Below are 17129 nucleotides of genomic sequence, written 5' to 3'. Positions count from 1 at the left end.
TGGGGGTTGGTGCTGGGAAGGTGAATTCTGCCTCCATGGGTTCTGTTGCTGATCCAGCCCCTGTGCTGGCAGAGGGGAAGGGCTGGAGCGGGGCGGCCACAGAGCTGCAGGATGGGGGCAGCGGGACCCTCACTGTGCCTGCAAACAGTGAACAAAGCTGAACCCAGGCTTGGGTTTGTGTAGAATCTCAAGTTGCTCCTTCTGCCTTTACAGAAAATCTTCAAGTCAGGATACAAAAGTTGCATGCATGGAATTGCAGAATCCCAGACTGGACTGGGTTGGAAGGGACCTTAAAACCCATCTTGCTCCACCCTGAGCTGTGGGCAGGGACACCTTCCACTAGCCCAGGTGGCTCCAAGCTCCGTCCAACCTGGCCTTAGACATTTATTGTTAGACAGTACAAGAACAAGACTAACCCCCAAATACTCCTGGTGGCAGCACATCAGTTACCAGGTGCTCACTTGATAACCCTCGAGAGCTTTCATGCAGAAGGTGTTGTGGGCAAGGAATGCTGTCCACCACCATGACTGGAATATGGATGGGCCCTCAGTGGAAAGAGGTGTTCCCCCAGGATGGAGGTGGTCTAAGTGTAAAAGTGCATAATGCAGCAGCTCAGGGGTTCTTGAACAGAGAGGGTGATCAAACACTGGAAGGGGCTTGTGTTGGAGTCCCCATCCCTGGAGGTGTCCAAGGGATGACTGGACATGGCACTCAGTGCTCTGGGCTGGTGACAAGGTGGGGACCAGGCCCTGGCTGGACTCGATGATCCTGGGGGGCTTTTCCAATCAGAGTGATTCCGTGATTCTGTGAACGTGGCTGCCAGGCTCACCCCCGGTACTGGACTGTGTCTGTAGACGAATCACTGTCATACTCCTGGGGACTTAATGACCAAATCATTACTGGATCCAGAAACCTCACAGTGTTTTTCCCATAGTGTGTGGGAACTGCTATCCCCATCCCAAAACACAACTGCATCACAGTTCCCCAGGTGTGAAGCCCACTTTGTATGTGTCAATACTGCTTTTTAATACTTGTAATGCTTTGTAAAATTGCTTATACTTCCAAAATAAACAGCTGCAGAAAACACAGGTGCGCTCCTCAAGGCTCACACTTGTGTGTTCACCACACCTACATGTGGGAAAAGGGGTTGTGAGGGACTCAGGGCTATTCCTCCCCATGACCGGTCCCTGCTCTGGGCTCCACTGGACTCTCTGGAGGCTCCACAGGACCCTGGGCACTGCCTCAGCCCCCTGTTACTGCTCCCCCTGTGACATCCCTCCCTTAAGGGGGAGGGAGCACCCAAGATCTCTAAATGCTTGTGGTGGAAAGGGACAAAAGTCAGAGGGTCCACAAAAATCAAAGTTTTATTCATAAATCACACACTTGTCACGGAAATTGCTGTGTTAATCCCTGATCTACTCTATAAGCCCATGACAGTGGGGTCTGGATAAGGGGGTGGGGGGAAAGAGAAGAGAGAAAGGAAGAGATGAGTTAAAGAGAGAGAGAGATCAATCAATCAATCAATCAGCAGTCGTGGTTCCAGCATGGTGATTCTGCCGATGGGATGTCCAGGGTCCTGCTTGGGGGGTACCACTTTTTGGACAGCTTTCCCCACCGTGACTCAGGTTTCTCGCTTTCCATGCAAATGAAAGCATGCACTTCGTTCAGACCCTTCTGGAAACAGGTCGGAGGCTCTGAGGGCGCTCACCCCGTACAGCCCCTGCCCCTTCTCGGCCTCGCTCCTGCGCCGGTGCCGCACTGGGTTGTGCTCATCCCCAGGAACTACACCAAGGAGGTTTGTCCCAGAAGAGTGCTGCCCTGTCTCCGCACGGTCGCTCGTCCAGCCCACGCTCCCTTCCTCGCGGTGTGTCGCTCCTGGCCAGCCCTGCCTGGCCCGGGCCGCTCCGTCCGCGCTCGCCATTCCCTGATCCGGGACGGCCGCGGTCCGCCGCGCCGCCAGGGGGCGCTGTGCGCGGGTGCCCGGCCCGGCCCCTCCTCCCGGCGCGCGGTGCGTTTGGCGCGCGCAGCCCGCGGAGGGGGCGGCGATGGCGGGAGGCGGCGGCGGGCCCGGAGCGGGGCCGGTGGCGCAGGGGCTGAAGGAGGCGCTGGTGGAGACGCTGACGGGGATCCTGTGCCCGGTGCAGGCGGTGCGAGCCGCTGCTGAGGAGCAGGTGAAGGTGCTGGAGGTGACGGAGGGTGAGTGAGGGCCGCGCTGAGGGGATGGGGGGTCCCCAGGCCGCCGCCGCAGCGATTCCCGGTACCGGCGCCTCATGGCTGCGCCTTGGCCTCGGCCGAAACTTCCAGCCTCATGGCTCGGGCCGGCGGGAGCAGGCGGCTGTGGCTGGTTTCCTGCCGGCTGTCGGTGTGTGCCCGATGTCCCTCACGGAATCACAGAATAGTTGGGGCTGAAAGGGGCCTTTGGAGATCATTCAGGCCAAGCCCCTGCCCAGGCAGGGTCACCTGGAGCAGGTGACACAGGGACACGTCCCGGTGGCTTTGGAATGTCTCCAGAGAGCGACCTCCCTGGGGAGCTGTTCAGTGCTTTGCCTCCCTCAGTGTAAAGAAGTTCTTCCTCATGTTGAGGTGGAACTTCTTGTGGTTTAGTTTATGGCCATTGCTGCTTGTCCTGTCGCTGGGCACTACTGAACAGAGTCTGGCACCAACCTCTTGACACCCGCCTTGGAGGTACTTGTATGGATTAGTGAGACTTCCTTCTCAGTCTTCTCTAGACTAAACGAGCCCAGCTCCCACCGTCTCTGCTCATCAGAGAGATGCTCCAGACCTCTCGTCATCTTTGTGGCCTCTCTGGCCCCGCTCCAGCAGCTCCTCGTCTTTCTGTGGAGCAGCCCGTGCCCCACGGCAGGGCTCGGTGCCCGGAGGGACGGGTTGGCTCCCGCCTGCAGCGGGGTCACGGCGGGGTGTGTTCGGTGCAATGCTCTGGTCAGTGGGGCAGGAGGGCTCTGGCCGTGGGTGGGTCTGGGATGGTGTGTGAGAGCTGGGCGCCAAGAAGCGCTCTGAACTCACCAGGCGTAGGACGTGGAAGGGCTGGGGTGGTGAAGCAGCAGGGCTGTTACTCTGGGTTCCTTGTTCCACCTCAGCTGGAGTCCTCAGGGTTGCTCACATGAGGGTCATGGAGAGCCCTTCCATCTGCAGACCCTGCCCTGCTCCCACAGGGATCCCCTTCACCTCTGGATGCGTGTCCTGGCGTGTGCCCATGTCCTGCAGGTTGTCCTCTGTACACTGTGTGTTTGAGGTTGTGTGCGGTCAGGATGTAGCCGTGCCCTCATCCAGTGTGGAGCTGGATGGCAACTGGCTGATGGCTTTGGAAAGAGAGATTTTAAATGAGCGAACACCCCAAGTTCAAGCAGTGTCTCTAATAATTCCATTACTCCTTTGGCCTTTTTATGGCGGTATTAGGTTTGTTCATGCACTGGCTGCTTTTTCTGTGTGGAAGATACATTTACAAACCTATTAATGCTAAGATTTTATTTTGCTTCAGCCTAAATGACTGGAGTTTGTAGAAACCACAGGAAGATTTGCGGATGGTCTGCTGTGATGGGAGCTGGAGAGTGCAGCACTACAACCTTGGGCCTGAAGTTTTGCCTGGGGCCTGGCAGCCTGATGGACTGATTGTTTGTGGATCCTCCTGGAAATTTTGCCTTACCTTTAGACTGATTGCACTATTCTGAAGGTGTTTTGTGAAGTGTTTTGTGAACCCTTTCTGCTTCTGAACTTCAGCTCAGAAGTGTTACCAGAGGCAGTTTGTGGTATGAAGAAGGAAGCTCTAAGGGTGAGACAGGGTCAAGAGTGGTGTTGTGATTGTGCTGCTCTGGGAGTGAAGGCAGGCAGATTGTTTGGTAAAATGTTTGTTGTTGTGCATTCCCTTAACACGCTTGTACCACACTCAATGTAGCTCTTCCTGACATTACCAGGAATTCTGTGTGTTGCCCCCACAGCTCTGGGAGTTTTATTGAGTTGTTTGATGACATTGCAGCAGCACAAGTCTGGAAGTGCTGGGAGGTTCATTGACCTCATATAGCCTTGGCCTTCACAGCTACTACTTCAGTGGCAACTTCTCCCCAAAGAGTCTGAACCTTTCCACAATCTGTTTGGGTGACAGATTGCCAGCGAATAATGTTTTCTGAGGGCTCTAGGCAATGCATGTCCCTGAGGTCCCTTTGAGAGCCCAGGATTGCAGAACTGTGGGTAAGAGGAATGGAGTCATCTACCCTTCTGTTTTGTCATGGCTTTACAAATATGCTGAAGTCCCCGATATTCCTCTGTGGTTGTAGGGCCAGAATTCTAAGGTCTGGTGCAGGATCTGTCCCTGTGACCTGGAGGAGGCTGCAGAACACCTCCACAAGCAGTTTGCAGGTGACACCAAACTGGAGGGGAGGTCCTGAGGGCAGGGCTGCTGTCCAGAGAGCCCTGCAGGAACAGAGCCAGAGGAATTCAGCAGGGACAGATGGCACGTTCTGCTCCCACTGCTGGGATGTGGGTCAGGCACTGCCTGGCCAGGGAGCAGCTTTGGGATAAAGGGCCAGGAAATGCCTGTGACTGGTCAGCTGGACGGGGCCAGCAGTGTGCCCTGGAGGCCACCTGCATCCCGAGCTGTCTGAGCAGGATCAGAGGCAGTGATCAGCCCTCTCTAGTCAGTGCTTGTTAGATCACACCTGGAATACCTGGGCGGTTTTGCTCCCACCCCACCCCCCCATATGAGACAAAGCACCAAAGGGGAGTGAGTTCAGCAAAGGGTCATCGGCTGGGGGGGAATTGCAGCGCTCACCATATCAGGTGATGCTGGGGTTGAAGGGTTTTCCACTGGGGAAACAAGAGGGTTTTGGGGGTGGGTCTGACAGCAGCTTCTGGTAACTATGAGGAGGTTGTCAGGACACTGAGAGGTGGGAGAGGATGAGGGATAAATGGGCACAAACTCAAAACAAGAGGTTCCAACTGGATATAAGGAGCTTTAAAGCAGATTGTCTGTAAAAGCTGTGTTGTTTCCATCCCTGAGTATCTCCAAGACCTGCCTAGAAAATCTGAGCACCCTGATCTAATGCTGCAGATTCTGCTTTGATCATGGGGGTTTGACTGGAAACCTCCCGAGGTCTCTTTCAGGGAATTATTTTGATTAGTTCTGATTCCTCCTCTCCTGTACTAGTCAAGCAGCGTGGGAAGAATAAGCTATATTCTCCTTTCTGTGCTGTCTTTGGTATGGAGAAGCTTGCAAAAACCAAGTGGAGGAGCTACAGGAATGGGGTGTGTGCCAGCACCCTATTATCAAGGTAGAGAAATGTAGATCATGTGTGTCACAGGTACTTTAAAAGAGCAAAAAATGTATCATTAAGCAGCATGAAGAAGATGCTGGTGTAGAAGTGAGGGCAGTGGGAAAGAGCACCAATGTTGGCACTTCTAATGCAAAACAAATGAAAGTAGGGAAAAAAGAGATTGAGGAAGAACTAGTTAAAGACAAAAACTTAAAATGCTTTCAAATGTTGCAGAAGCAGAAAAGGTTTCAGAGGTGTTCAAAGCCAGCAACTGACTTGGGAAGGTACATTCAGTACAGAAGGACTGCAGAAGAGCCAAATTCCTTGTGCTGCTGTTGACTTGTGACACTGAGGAGCCTCTACAGGAGACACGTTGAGGAATCCACGTCAGGTTGAAGCCTGAGTAGAAGCAGTTCCACTTAGCAGTTTGCCATAAACAGCAAGTGCTAAAGAATGGATCTCCCAGAGTTTAGAGGGACTCAAACATTCAATTACTATGCTACAAGGTGGGCTGTAAAACTTACCTCTTAAGGACCAGCTAAGTGTTAAGCTGGTAAACATTGGACAGCCTTTAGTGAGGGCTCCAAGGTGAGGAGCAGCAGGGGCTGGTACAGGGGAGTGGGTATGGGTTTTGCACTGCTTGTTATGGTTAAAATTCAGCAGTTAGAATGAGAAGAAATAGGCACATGAGATTGTTGTGGCAGAATAATTGTTTGAAGGAGTCCTGGGACTCCCAAAAAGCTCTTAGAAAGTTCACTTGCTGAAAATTTTTGCAGGAACGGAGCTGCTGAGCACAGCTCTTGACTGGCAGGGTCAGGAGTCCCAGGTGAGGCTGAGCTGCTCAGCACATCTGTAAATGATGGGGAACGTAGTGAATAGTGGTGCGACAAAGTTGCTGATAGTGCTGCTCAGTCTGGCCAGAGTGAGAATCAACGGCACAAATTACAGGATGATTTCACAAGGTGTGTTGAGTGCAGACACAGAAGGTGTAGTCGAGTGTTGGTCAGCAGAACAGTGTTGGGGGAGGGTGAGAGAGCCCATATAATGCCCTAAAAATTTGTGGGCCGTCCTAACTATTGTCCTTGGGGGAAGAAATCCCATTGTCTGTGTGGAGAGTTCCCTGAAAATACCCAATCACTGCTCTGTCATGCTCCAGTAAGCCAAATGGACCGTTAAGGAGGGAACAGAACAAAGCGGGACATAAATTCCTCATGCTTCCACAGCCAGTGCTGCATGCATCACTGGCTGGCTGCTCTGGGAGGGATCAAGCAGGGCAGCAAAAAGGCAGCACAGACACTTGCAGAGGTGTGGAAAAGCTTCTGTTCTCAAAGGACCTAATCCATTGACTTTTCTGCTTGGGAAAGGGTTAGCAGAGATGGAGGCCCTGAAATAATAAGCTACAGAGAAGGTGAGCGAGGAGGGATTATTTGTGACTTCTCATAAAGTTGAGATCACAGAGTCACGGAATATTCTGGGCTGTCGGGGAAAATGAATCTGAAATAAGCAGAATTAGGCTGTTGCCCCAGTGTGCAAGCTGTGGAATTTATCACTGCTGGATTTTAGAAGTAGAAATGGTTTAAAAACGATTTAACATTCCTGGAGGAAAAAACTCATCAAGAACCACTGAACACAGTGGCTGGATATAACACTGTGGAGCTGCTCCAAGAGGTTCCTAATGCCAGCATTTCCTTGGGGGTGTTGGGGCAGCATTGCTCTGCCCCCACCTCTTTTCCTAAGCTGCTCACAGGTTGAGTTGTATAATGTGGTTAAGCCAATGCAGCTGTTGGCTCTCCTGTGTGGTGTGTGCTGCCCTGTCTTCCAGGCAGGTTTTAGCCAGGTCAGAATGGTTCAGGTGTTTAGAGGATGCAGTTGAGCTCCCTGAAGCAGGTTGACAGTGGATCTGGCCAGTGCTTGTACAAGGAGATGAGTAGCAGTGCACAGTCAGAGCCTCTGGAACAGGCAACTGTTCAGGGGGAGTCTCCTGTCTGACTCCATATGTGTGCTCTGGAGGAATATGGGATGTCTCCTCTGGATTAAGGACATGGTGGCAGTTTCTTCCCGCCGTGTCACCCTTTGGCAACTGCCAGACATGCCCTCAGCAACTCAGTCTCTCACCTGCTTCTGCATCTTCTGTCTGCTGAGGAAACAGGCACCACTTGGCAGCTTGGGGATGGGAGGTGCATTGCTGTTGGTCTCTGGAAAGAGGAGAGTTCACCTGGTGACCTTTGTTTGTCTCTAGATTTTAGTGGAACATAAATAAAGCAATGCCTGAGACTGCAGGGGGCAGGCAGAGAAATGAGAGCTGCAGGCTGTGGAGTGGTGCTGCTGTGAGTGTGTCTAACTTGGCTCGACTGTGGTATCAACGTGTTGCTGGTGAAGTGGGGCTTCTGTTCCCTTTGATCCATCCATGTAGCACCATGCACCACCCCAATGGTGTACGTGTGTGCACTACTGCCAGTGTCATATGACCTGAGGATAATTACCCAATGTGCAAAAATGATCTCTTCCTCTAGGTTTTACTGTATTAGAAAACACGTGTGGAGGCCATGTCTTCTCCAGGAATGCCAGAGCATGGCAGTGGCACTCTGAAGGGGGTTCCTGTCCAGCAGGAGGGCTCATACTTCTGAGAATCACAGACTGTTCTGAGTTGGAATGGACCCACAAAGGTCATCTAGTCCAACCCTGTTGAATGGCTTCCACCCTACAGAGAGGAGCAGTGTCTGCCACACAATCCTCTAAATTATGTGGATAAGAAGGTTTAATGGCAGCTCCTCAGACAATTGGAAAACACTTGCCTCCCGCTTGCCTGGTTAGGTACCAGGTTTGATGTTATATTTAGTCTCTGAACTGACAGCTCTTGTGCTCTGGAAACGTGTTGGTGAGAGGTGAATGGCTCCAGGCTGAGGAATTGCCTTTCTTTTGCCTGTCTGTTGCCTTATGTCTTTCTGTGTGTCCTTTTTGCAGGTAGAAAGGCATTTGTAAGGCCATGTTCAGCATGATTATGTTGTGACACCCTGTGTGTGAAAAGGCACCTTCAGCTCAGTCCTTTGCAAGGTTGTTTGTTGCCAAAAACCGAGATGTGCAGGTGGCTGTGAAGATGGTGCTGACCCTGGCAGATTGACTCCTGTGTCAGTCTGGGAGTGCTGACCCTCTTTAAAGTTCCTTGTCCATCTTGTTTGAGACTAGTCCTGTCTAGGAGACAACCAGCGCTTTGACTTGAATGTGGAAGATTGGCTTTATGGGTCTTGTAAACGTTCTTTCACTATCTCCTCTTCCAGAGCAGGTGGTTCAGCACATTTAGTTTGATGCTTTAAAACTCGTTGATTCTCTGATGATGTTTTCATGATACAGTTTGCTGTCCATTTGTACCAGAACACCTGGTACACAGGTACACCTGGTACACAATGGCACAAAATGTGTTGCATCACTTGTGCTTCCCTGGTTCAGCATGTTTTTGCTTGTGGTCAGCTCCTTCCCAACAGAACTGCTTTAATATGGCTCTGAGGGATTTCAGTGTTGCTGGTACTCTGTGGATACGTGATTTTATGCCATAAACCCAAGCATTGTGTGGAAGGAGGGGTTCTGGAGAATATACAGACATGACCACAACCTGTGGTTGTGTGGTGCTCTCCTGGCTGTAACTTGAATTGTAGTAGGATGAGTGATGGGCAGAAATGAGTGGAAGTCCTGTGGGTGGATTGAGCTGAATTTTTAACAGTAAACTTTAACATTGAACTGATTTGTAACAGGGAAATTGAAGAAATGGCCATGTTGCAACATATGATACTGCCTGTCAGGAAGAAAAGTTATTCACAGCAGCAAACGCTAGATATGTTGAGCGTAGCAAGAAGTTGTGAAGAAGGGATTTCAAAGGAGATACTTAAAACCAGCACAGCTGCTGGAGAAGACTGACCTCAGTCTTTCTGTCTTTTGCTGAGAAATGAGGAAAATATGAATGCAGTTTTAGAGATATGCTAACAAAAGGAGTGCTTTTGGAGCAGTTCTTGAGCATCATGATGGAGGATGAAGAAGTTCCTCAAAACAGCACATGTGTAGAGTGTCAGAACTCTGGCTAAGCATTAGGTTCTTGCTTGGTGTTTCCTCCTAGTCTGTCTGCAGATCCCCATCCTGTTCTGTGCTGGTCCGATCTTGTGGCTGAGCCTGCTTTGAGCAGGAGATTGGAGTGGGTGACCTCCCTTTGAACCCAAGTTGCTTCATGATTATGTTATTGAAAGCCAGTCCTGTGGAAAACATCTGTGCCTGTGTGGCTGAGGACTGCGATGCACAAGGGTGGGCAAGTGTTGGGTAAAGGGAACTCAGTTTCTGTGGTGGTGGTGGTGAGATCCAGCCTCTGCAGACCAAGGGTTGCTTTAGTTTGGAGTGTCGGTGGCCATGGGGCCACCTGAATTCATCAGGACTGGCTGCAGCAGCTGCTGCAGCTCCCTCCTCCACCTTGCCCCGTCTGTGCCCTCAGCAGAGACAACGAAAGGGACCTGTAGCAGCTCCTGAACCAGCTCTGCGTGGATGTGCTGAGCTGGACTTGGTCAGTGCTGACCCACTTCAACTAGGCAGGTAGGTGCAAAGATTCAGTAGAAAGTTCTGCTCATTTATTCCTTCTTGCTTGCTTCCTACTCATTTTTGGTTTCATCTGGTTTAGTTTCTCAAAAAAGTTGGGGGTGAAGAGATTACATAAACTGGTTACATGGTAGATAGAGCTTGTTGTGAAGGAGGAGAGTTTGATTTTATTAATGTTGAGGTTAATGAAGAGGAGAAGCAAAGCTGAGAGAAAATATGTTTGCTAAGTGCTCTCTATGCCAGGCCCTTCATTAAAAGCTTCTAATCTTTGGTCTTTACAGACTTTGTCATGGGGCAAAGACTTGGTGTTTCTGATATCTCAAATTTACAAAACATAAGTGAAGGAAATACCTATCAAGGTCCATTTGAATTGCATTTACTCATGATAAAGATAAAAGTTTCCAGCCAACTTGGAAAAAACCCAATAATAAACCAATTCTTTGAGAAAAGAGGAGCCAGTGAGCTGTACAAAGATCAGTTTAATATCAGTCCCTGGAAAGATTCTTGGAGCAGCTCATTAAACAGCTTGTCAGTGTCTATAACACAATAGGATAAATAGCTGCTACACAACTAGTGCTGTTTTATATGATCTGTTCTTAATCAATCCATCTGATTTTGGTTTGACAGGAGAGCTGGCTTGTTGCTTAAACAAGTGTTGGGTGTCAATGATCTGAATTCAGCAGGATTCCTGATAGGAATTTTCCACAATGGTAATTTATCAGTTAAGAAGATACAGTTTTGTAATATTTTTAAGCAGCACATCAGGCTGAAAACCTGTGTGTAGTGGGGGTTGTCAGACCCAAGGGGTTTTTATGACAGAACTCTTGGTCACTGCAGCAGTGAGTACATGTCTGGTGTCCCAACGATGGCACTGCAGTCTGCCTGGCAAGCAGAACTAAGGTGTTGGAAAATGGAGAAACTAAATATTGTAAATCACAGGTAGAGCACTGTATGCAGAGGGAATACATCAAATGCATATATGTAAACAAATTAGGGATTGTGAAATAGAGTGTCAAGTTGTAGCTGTGTGAAGCTGCTGCAGTTACTCTGGCTTCCTTTATATCTATTTATACCCTTTTTACCTTTCCATTTATACTCTTTATACCCTTCCAACTTACCCTTTAAAGATGGGGCTGAAATGCAATGCCACACTTGAACGTGGAAATTGCAGATAGCACATAGAATAATTACTACTTCAGTTAAGAGAAGTATTATGTTAAATACATCTTGGAATGAGGCTCCCTGCTTTCACAGCTGGGATAAGAGGGTTATTTTCCTCTTTCTTAAACGCGTGATCTATGAGGAAAGGGTAAAGGAACTGTGTATGTTCAGTATGTGCTTGGGAAAGTGAGAGGCAATTATCTCCCAACCCAGAAAAGCCTCTTAGCAGTGAGGTGGGTATTAGGAGACACTCAATAACCATTTGTGAAGCACTCAGATGTGCTGCTGAGGGAAGTTGCAGAGCTCCTTTTGGGAAGAATTTTCAATCGTTTTTTTGTCAGGGATGCTGTCAGCACGTTTAGCCTGTCTGCAGGAGGCAGGGTGTGCTGATGGGACCCCAGGGCATAACTTCTGCTCCACAGCTTCTAAAAACGAAACATCACAAGTGTGTTTCTTAAGCAGACGAATGAAATTAAATGAAGTATTTAGGACAGTTATCAGCTGCCTGGAACTTAAAATTGCAATTTTAAGCAAATTTATTGAGTCGTATGGATTTACCATACCAGAACAGCTGCTCTTCTTGGATTTTATTTCCTGTGTTCAGCATCAACAGAATTGTTACAAGTGCTTGAATTTTGCCTTTTTCATGGAGCTTGCTTGGCAAGAAGCCACAAGAAGCTCTTGCTTTTTCTGGACAGATTCTTTACTGGAGAAGGTCCCGCAGCCCAAAGGATTGTCCAGGCAGTGCTGGTGTCGCTGTGCTGGGCAGGGTTTGCTCAGGAAGGCGTTTGGTGTGTCCTGGGCAGTTGGGGGGTGTGGGCTGGGACAGCTGAAGTGATGCCTCTGCATCCCTGTGGATCAACCCAGGTTGTCCAGAAAGGGACTGCTGGCTGCCAGTCTGCTGCTGTCTTACTCCATCCTGGATCTTTTCTGTGCCTCTCTTCTGTAGGAACTTGAGTAATGATTTTACATCATAGATATGATTTTTATGTATATCTTTAAAGTTTAAATAATTAGTTTGTTATTAGCCTGCATTGCAAAATTTTTTGCCCACAAGAGAAGAAAATAAGATGCCAAGACAATAAATGAAGATTTTGTGGAGAGCATAGGAGAGAATTAATGCTCATGATTCATTTGAGTAGCTGTGCTTTGGAATTGCCTTCTCCTTCCCGCATATGAGTCACTCAGTTGGTATGATGTCTTTCTCCAAAAATCTTGATGACTTTTGCTGTCTGGTAATAAAAGTTACAATACCAATATTTGTGGTTTTTTCCTTGCAGAATTTGGTGTTCATTTAGCAGAACTGACTGTGGATCCTCAGGGAGCTCTGGCCATCCGGCAGGTGAGTTTGCCTGGAACTGAAGAAAGAATTTTCATGGAAATTTCCTTGGTCTTTAAAATATTCTTCCATGTTTCCAGGTGAAAAATTTGTAGTAGCTTTCTGTTACTCTTTCTCCACTTTCTTTTAAATTTCTCTAGAGTCTTTTTCTTTCAACATTATTCAGGTGTTATACTCTTACATTTTTTGAAAATACTGCTTTTTGGACTTGATAAACCTGGTGCTGAGACAATACTGTACTGGAAATGGACACGACTTAGGAGGTGGGCGGTAGACATCAGCAAGCAGAAGTGTGGCTTGTCTTTGCAGAAGCTTTTTCTGTAGGTGTTTTCTTCCTTGAAAAGGAAGTTTTGGTTCTGTATTTCTTTAGTTAGTTTGTGACCTGTATCTCATGCCTTTATAGAGCTGCTGCCTTGGGTCAGTGCCGTGCAGGCCATTGCTGCTCTAGTGGATACCCAGCAGATCTTTTTACTGCAGTAACTCTGTGGTCCATTTCATGGATTTTTTTGCATTTTTGGCACATCCTGATGCCCCTCTAAAAGCAGCATGATGGGATGGGAGGCTGAGCAAATGGGTCAGGGGTGATCCTTGCAATGGATGCAGGATTTGTCCCTGATTCCTGACCTCTCTCCTGATACAGCTGGCGTCGGTCATTCTGAAACAGTATGTGGAAACTCACTGGTGCTCTCAGTCTGAAAAGTTTAGACCTCCAGAGACCACAGAAAGGGTAAGACTTGGTTCACGTTATCTGGTTTGAAACACTTTATCCATCAAGAATATTGATTCTGTAGGCAGTTAAAGAAGTACCAGTGCCCATGTGTATTTTGAGGCTTAATGGCTTCAGTTAAAGTTTTTTGATGTCTTCACTTCAAAAATCTGTTTTCGGTTGCTTAAAACAACACTGGGCTTGAGAAGCTTGGGCTGCTTCCTGTAGGGAAAGTTCAGCCATAATGCTTCTGCTGCTCTTAGAGCAAGACTAGAAGAAAAGCTGCTTTCAAAGTTTCACAAATACTGATTGTGGCAGTCCTTTTTTGGAGATTTGCTAAATCTTCTGTTGTACATCTTGGGACTTAAAGGTTATTTTCCCATGACAAGTTTTAGTTTAAAGCTGCTGAGTTTCATTAAAAATCTGCTCAGCAGGGGTATTTAACAGCTGAGATGGCCAGAGATTCCAGCCCTTTCCACTCTGACTGTTGACTGGAGCATCTTTCATATCTAGAGTATGATTCATCCCATCCAGAGATAATTGCTTGAATTGTGCCCCAGAAGTGGCTTTTATTTTTTCCTGTCCCTTCAGGGCTGGGTGACTGTTCTCGTTTACTGAAATCTTCCAAAGTAAGCAAACATAGTCCCTGACACTGGAGCTGGGATTTATCTCAGCTGACTCTGGATGTCTTCCATGTGGATCTGTACATCCTGTGCAGTTGCAGCTGTGAACTATTTACTCTGTGCTTGTCTGATGCTGTCTGTGAGAAGATGCTGTGTTAAAACACACCATGCGGTTTTCCCTAAAATATTATGGGGTGTAGTGTGCAAGAGAATTTTGGTCTCCTGGATCTTCATTTTGTAAAATCAATACTGAATCAATGTCAAGATACAGTCATAGGTCTAAATTTTTTTTTATTAGATTGTGTTGTGGTTTTGGATCTGTTGTAGATACCGTTGTTCTCTGCAGGCAAAGGTTGCGATTAGGGAGCTGCTGCCCAACGGGCTGAGGGAGTCCATCAGCAAGGTGCGCTCGAGCGTCGCCTACGCCGTGTCAGCCATCGCCCACTGGGACTGGCCCGAGGCCTGGCCTGAGCTCTTCAACCTCCTCATGGAGATGCTGGTCAGCGGCGATGTCAATGCAGTGCATGGAGCCATGAGAGTGCTCACAGGTGTGTGGGTGCCAGGGCTGGGCAAGGCTGCTGTAGGGAGCTGTTCAGGCTTTTCCTTGTGCCAGTATTCTGTCACGTTTCATCCAAATTGAAGAAGTTGGAATTTTCTTCTTCTCTTCCCCTGGGCCTGGTGGCTGTTGCTGGCTGTGGTATTGTGTGCTCAGCAGGTGTCATGAGAGCTGGAGAAGGAGATGCTGTGCTGCAGGTTAGAGCTCAGCAGAGACTTTGATTGTAACACCCTGTTTTCCAGATACCTTCAGGTTTTAGTGCGGTATTTTTCTTCTTGCCTTTGAGGATTGCTTTGGATAGACCAGATGGCCCTGGTCTAGTGAAGTACAAATCAACATGTTTCCAATACACTTAGTGTTTCCCACAGGTTCTATTGTTGCTGTTGCCTGCAAATTGGATTTCTTATAAGAGCTTCTCTTCTTTTTCCATTTTTTAGAATTTACCCGGGAAGTGACAGACATACAGATGCCACTTGTAGCTCCAGTTATTCTTCCAGAGATGTACAAAATTTTCACAATGGCAGAGGTATGATCTTCACAGTGAGGCTGGTATTGGATGAAATGAGTGGGAATGTTTCTTGGAACAAAGAAACTCCAGCTTTAACGATTAAGTCATACTGTAGTATGACTTAGACTTAAAGAATTGTCTTGATGATGTGATAGTTGATGGCAGCTTATGTTTCAACAGAAAAGTTGAAGCCAGTGATAAAATAAGAGAATAAAGCTAAAGCAAAAATGAAATACAATTAAAAGATAATTAAAGGAGGTATCTTGTGTAAAAAGAATCTTGTGTTCCTGATGTTTAACTTTTCTCTAGGTGTATGGGATTCGCACGAGGTCACGTGCAGTGGAGATATTTACCACGTGTGCCCACATGATCTGTAACATGGAGGAGTTGGAAAAGGCAAGAGTTTAACTTGACATACAAGATACTTTGAATTCAAACTGAGTGAGGTTCTAAAAATTCTTAAAATGGAAATGAAACATTGGAAAGTTATGTACTGTGTCAGCTGGAATTCGGGGGAAGAGGCTGTAATTTAATACATGTAAAGTGGCTGAGTCCCTGCTTTACATGCATGCCATGATAGTGGGACTTGATTTCCATAATTAAGGTTAATTTATGGCTTATCAACAGACATGCTTGCAGCAGCTCAGGAAAGGGGAGAGTCAGCATGGGGAGGAGATAGGGTATCATCCCTTTGTTTGGAAATCCCTGGCTTAGCTTCCAGTCTTCAGGTGAGCTGTGTGTCCTGATAACCTGCCAGGCCTTGGGCACCTGGGTAATGTGGGGCCCTTGGGCGAGGCTTTGGTTCCAGGCTCCTGGAACTTCACCCGGTGCTTCAGGAGGCGCCTTGGCCTTGTGTTCCTGAAGAGGTGGGGGAAGCCAAACCCAGCCCAGCTCGGGAAGAGCAGCTGTTAAGAAACAAACACTGCACTTAAGCAGCGTTATAGATGAGTCTCCTGTCTGGTTCTAACTAAGCACATCTCCATTTTAAATGGCCTTTGACGAGTGGTTTTTCCAGCACTCCCAGACAATAAATAGTTATTTTTAACTTTTTGGGGTGTGAGGATAGGGAAGGGTGATTCTTATCCTAGAAGCTGGTCACTGCTGAGTGGCTCCATGTGCTGTTCCCTCCCTGTTTGCACAGGGAGCAATCCAGTGCAGACTTTTGGAAAGTTCTGGTAATTACACTGTATCTCTACTGCCATGACAAGGTTATTCATGCACTGCATCATGCAGCTGGTACCAGTATCCAAAACACAGTAGTAGCTGCTCACTCATTCTGGAGGAGGGCTGAAAGTGTCCTTTACGTTGAATACTAAACCTTTTCTATTGAAATTTTACTTAAAAAAAGAAAAGAAAAAGGGAATCTTTTTATAAATGGCATTTCCCAATAGATTTAAACATAGGACTTTGCTATCCTGGCCATGGAGTTATGAGGAATAATCTCAATAAAATTATTTTGGTCCTGTATTACTTGCTCTGCCAAGGACTGCTTATGGAGTGCTCTGACATCTGGAAAAATACTTGCTGCATTTTCCTAGGAAGAACCATCCTGTTAATCTTCAGGCCAGCTGTTGATACTCAGCTTGTTTGGTTTGGGGGATGGAGGCTCTGCAGGGAGATAAATGCCAGCTGCAGGGTTTGGGGTAATTGTGTGTGTGATGGAGTCACCCCAGGTTGGTTTTGTAGCCTGGGGGTGGTGGGGGTGCAGGGCAGGATTCAGTTCATCAAGTTAAATGCCTCTCTAAGAGGGGTGAGCACTGCTCCTGGGGCTTTCCAGACTGGATTGTCTGGATCTCTCTCGAGACTCCAAAGTGATGAGTTAGATGTGTGTGTTTTGTGGCAGCCTGTGCTGTGGGGTTCTGAAGAGTGGGATTCAGCTGAGCTTAGTTCCTAACATAAGGGGAGAGCCCAAGTGATGTCTGAAACAACTTTCATGTGACTTTGCAATATTCTGCAGTTGGCGTGAGTTCCTCTTCCATTTTGTACCAGAAAAGTGCAATTGTTATTGCTTCTAGTGCTTTACCTTTCAGATGTGGGGATTCTGTACTGGGTATTCACCTGTGCTTGCATTGTCTGTAACCAGGGTGCAGCCAAGGTCCTGATTTTTCCTGTGGTGCAGCAGTTCACAGAAGCCTTTGTCCAGGCCCTGCAGATGCCTGATGGACCAACATCGGACAGCGGGTTTAAGATGGAAGTTTTGAAGGTGAGTCACTTAGGGCTGATTAAGTGGAGAAAGAATTGAATACCAACCCACACTCAGATGTGCTGGAAAACAAACTTGTGTGGCACATCTCCTAGTATTGCTCAAGGTATGAACAGTGAAGACTTTTGGCTCGCAGCACCATCAACAGTGAAATAAATTGTTTGCCTGGACTGAAGATCCAGATGATGAAG

General features: G+C 47.8%; 1 protein-coding gene across 1 annotated transcript in view; it reads left to right on the top strand.

The window, feature by feature from the left end:
* The first annotated feature begins 2042 nt into the window (after nt 1–2042).
* Nucleotides 2043–17129, top strand: part of IPO9 (importin 9) — a 39056-nt gene continuing 23969 nt past the window's right edge. Inside the window, exons 1-7 of the mRNA XM_082296178.1 lie at nt 2043–2196; nt 12284–12345; nt 12983–13069; nt 14018–14219; nt 14665–14753; nt 15045–15131; nt 16819–16938. Of these exons, the coding sequence (XP_082152304.1) occupies nt 2046–2196; nt 12284–12345; nt 12983–13069; nt 14018–14219; nt 14665–14753; nt 15045–15131; nt 16819–16938 (798 nt within the window). The 5' untranslated portion in view covers nt 2043–2045. The remainder of the gene's footprint in view (nt 2197–12283; nt 12346–12982; nt 13070–14017; nt 14220–14664; nt 14754–15044; nt 15132–16818; nt 16939–17129) is intronic.

The sequence above is a fragment of the Coloeus monedula genome, assembly GCF_965178545.1.
Source record: "Coloeus monedula genome assembly, chromosome: 23".
Classification (NCBI taxonomy): Eukaryota; Metazoa; Chordata; class Aves; order Passeriformes; family Corvidae; genus Coloeus; species Coloeus monedula.
Note: the sequence above shows the minus strand (reverse complement) of the source record. Positions and strands in the feature narration are given on the sequence as shown.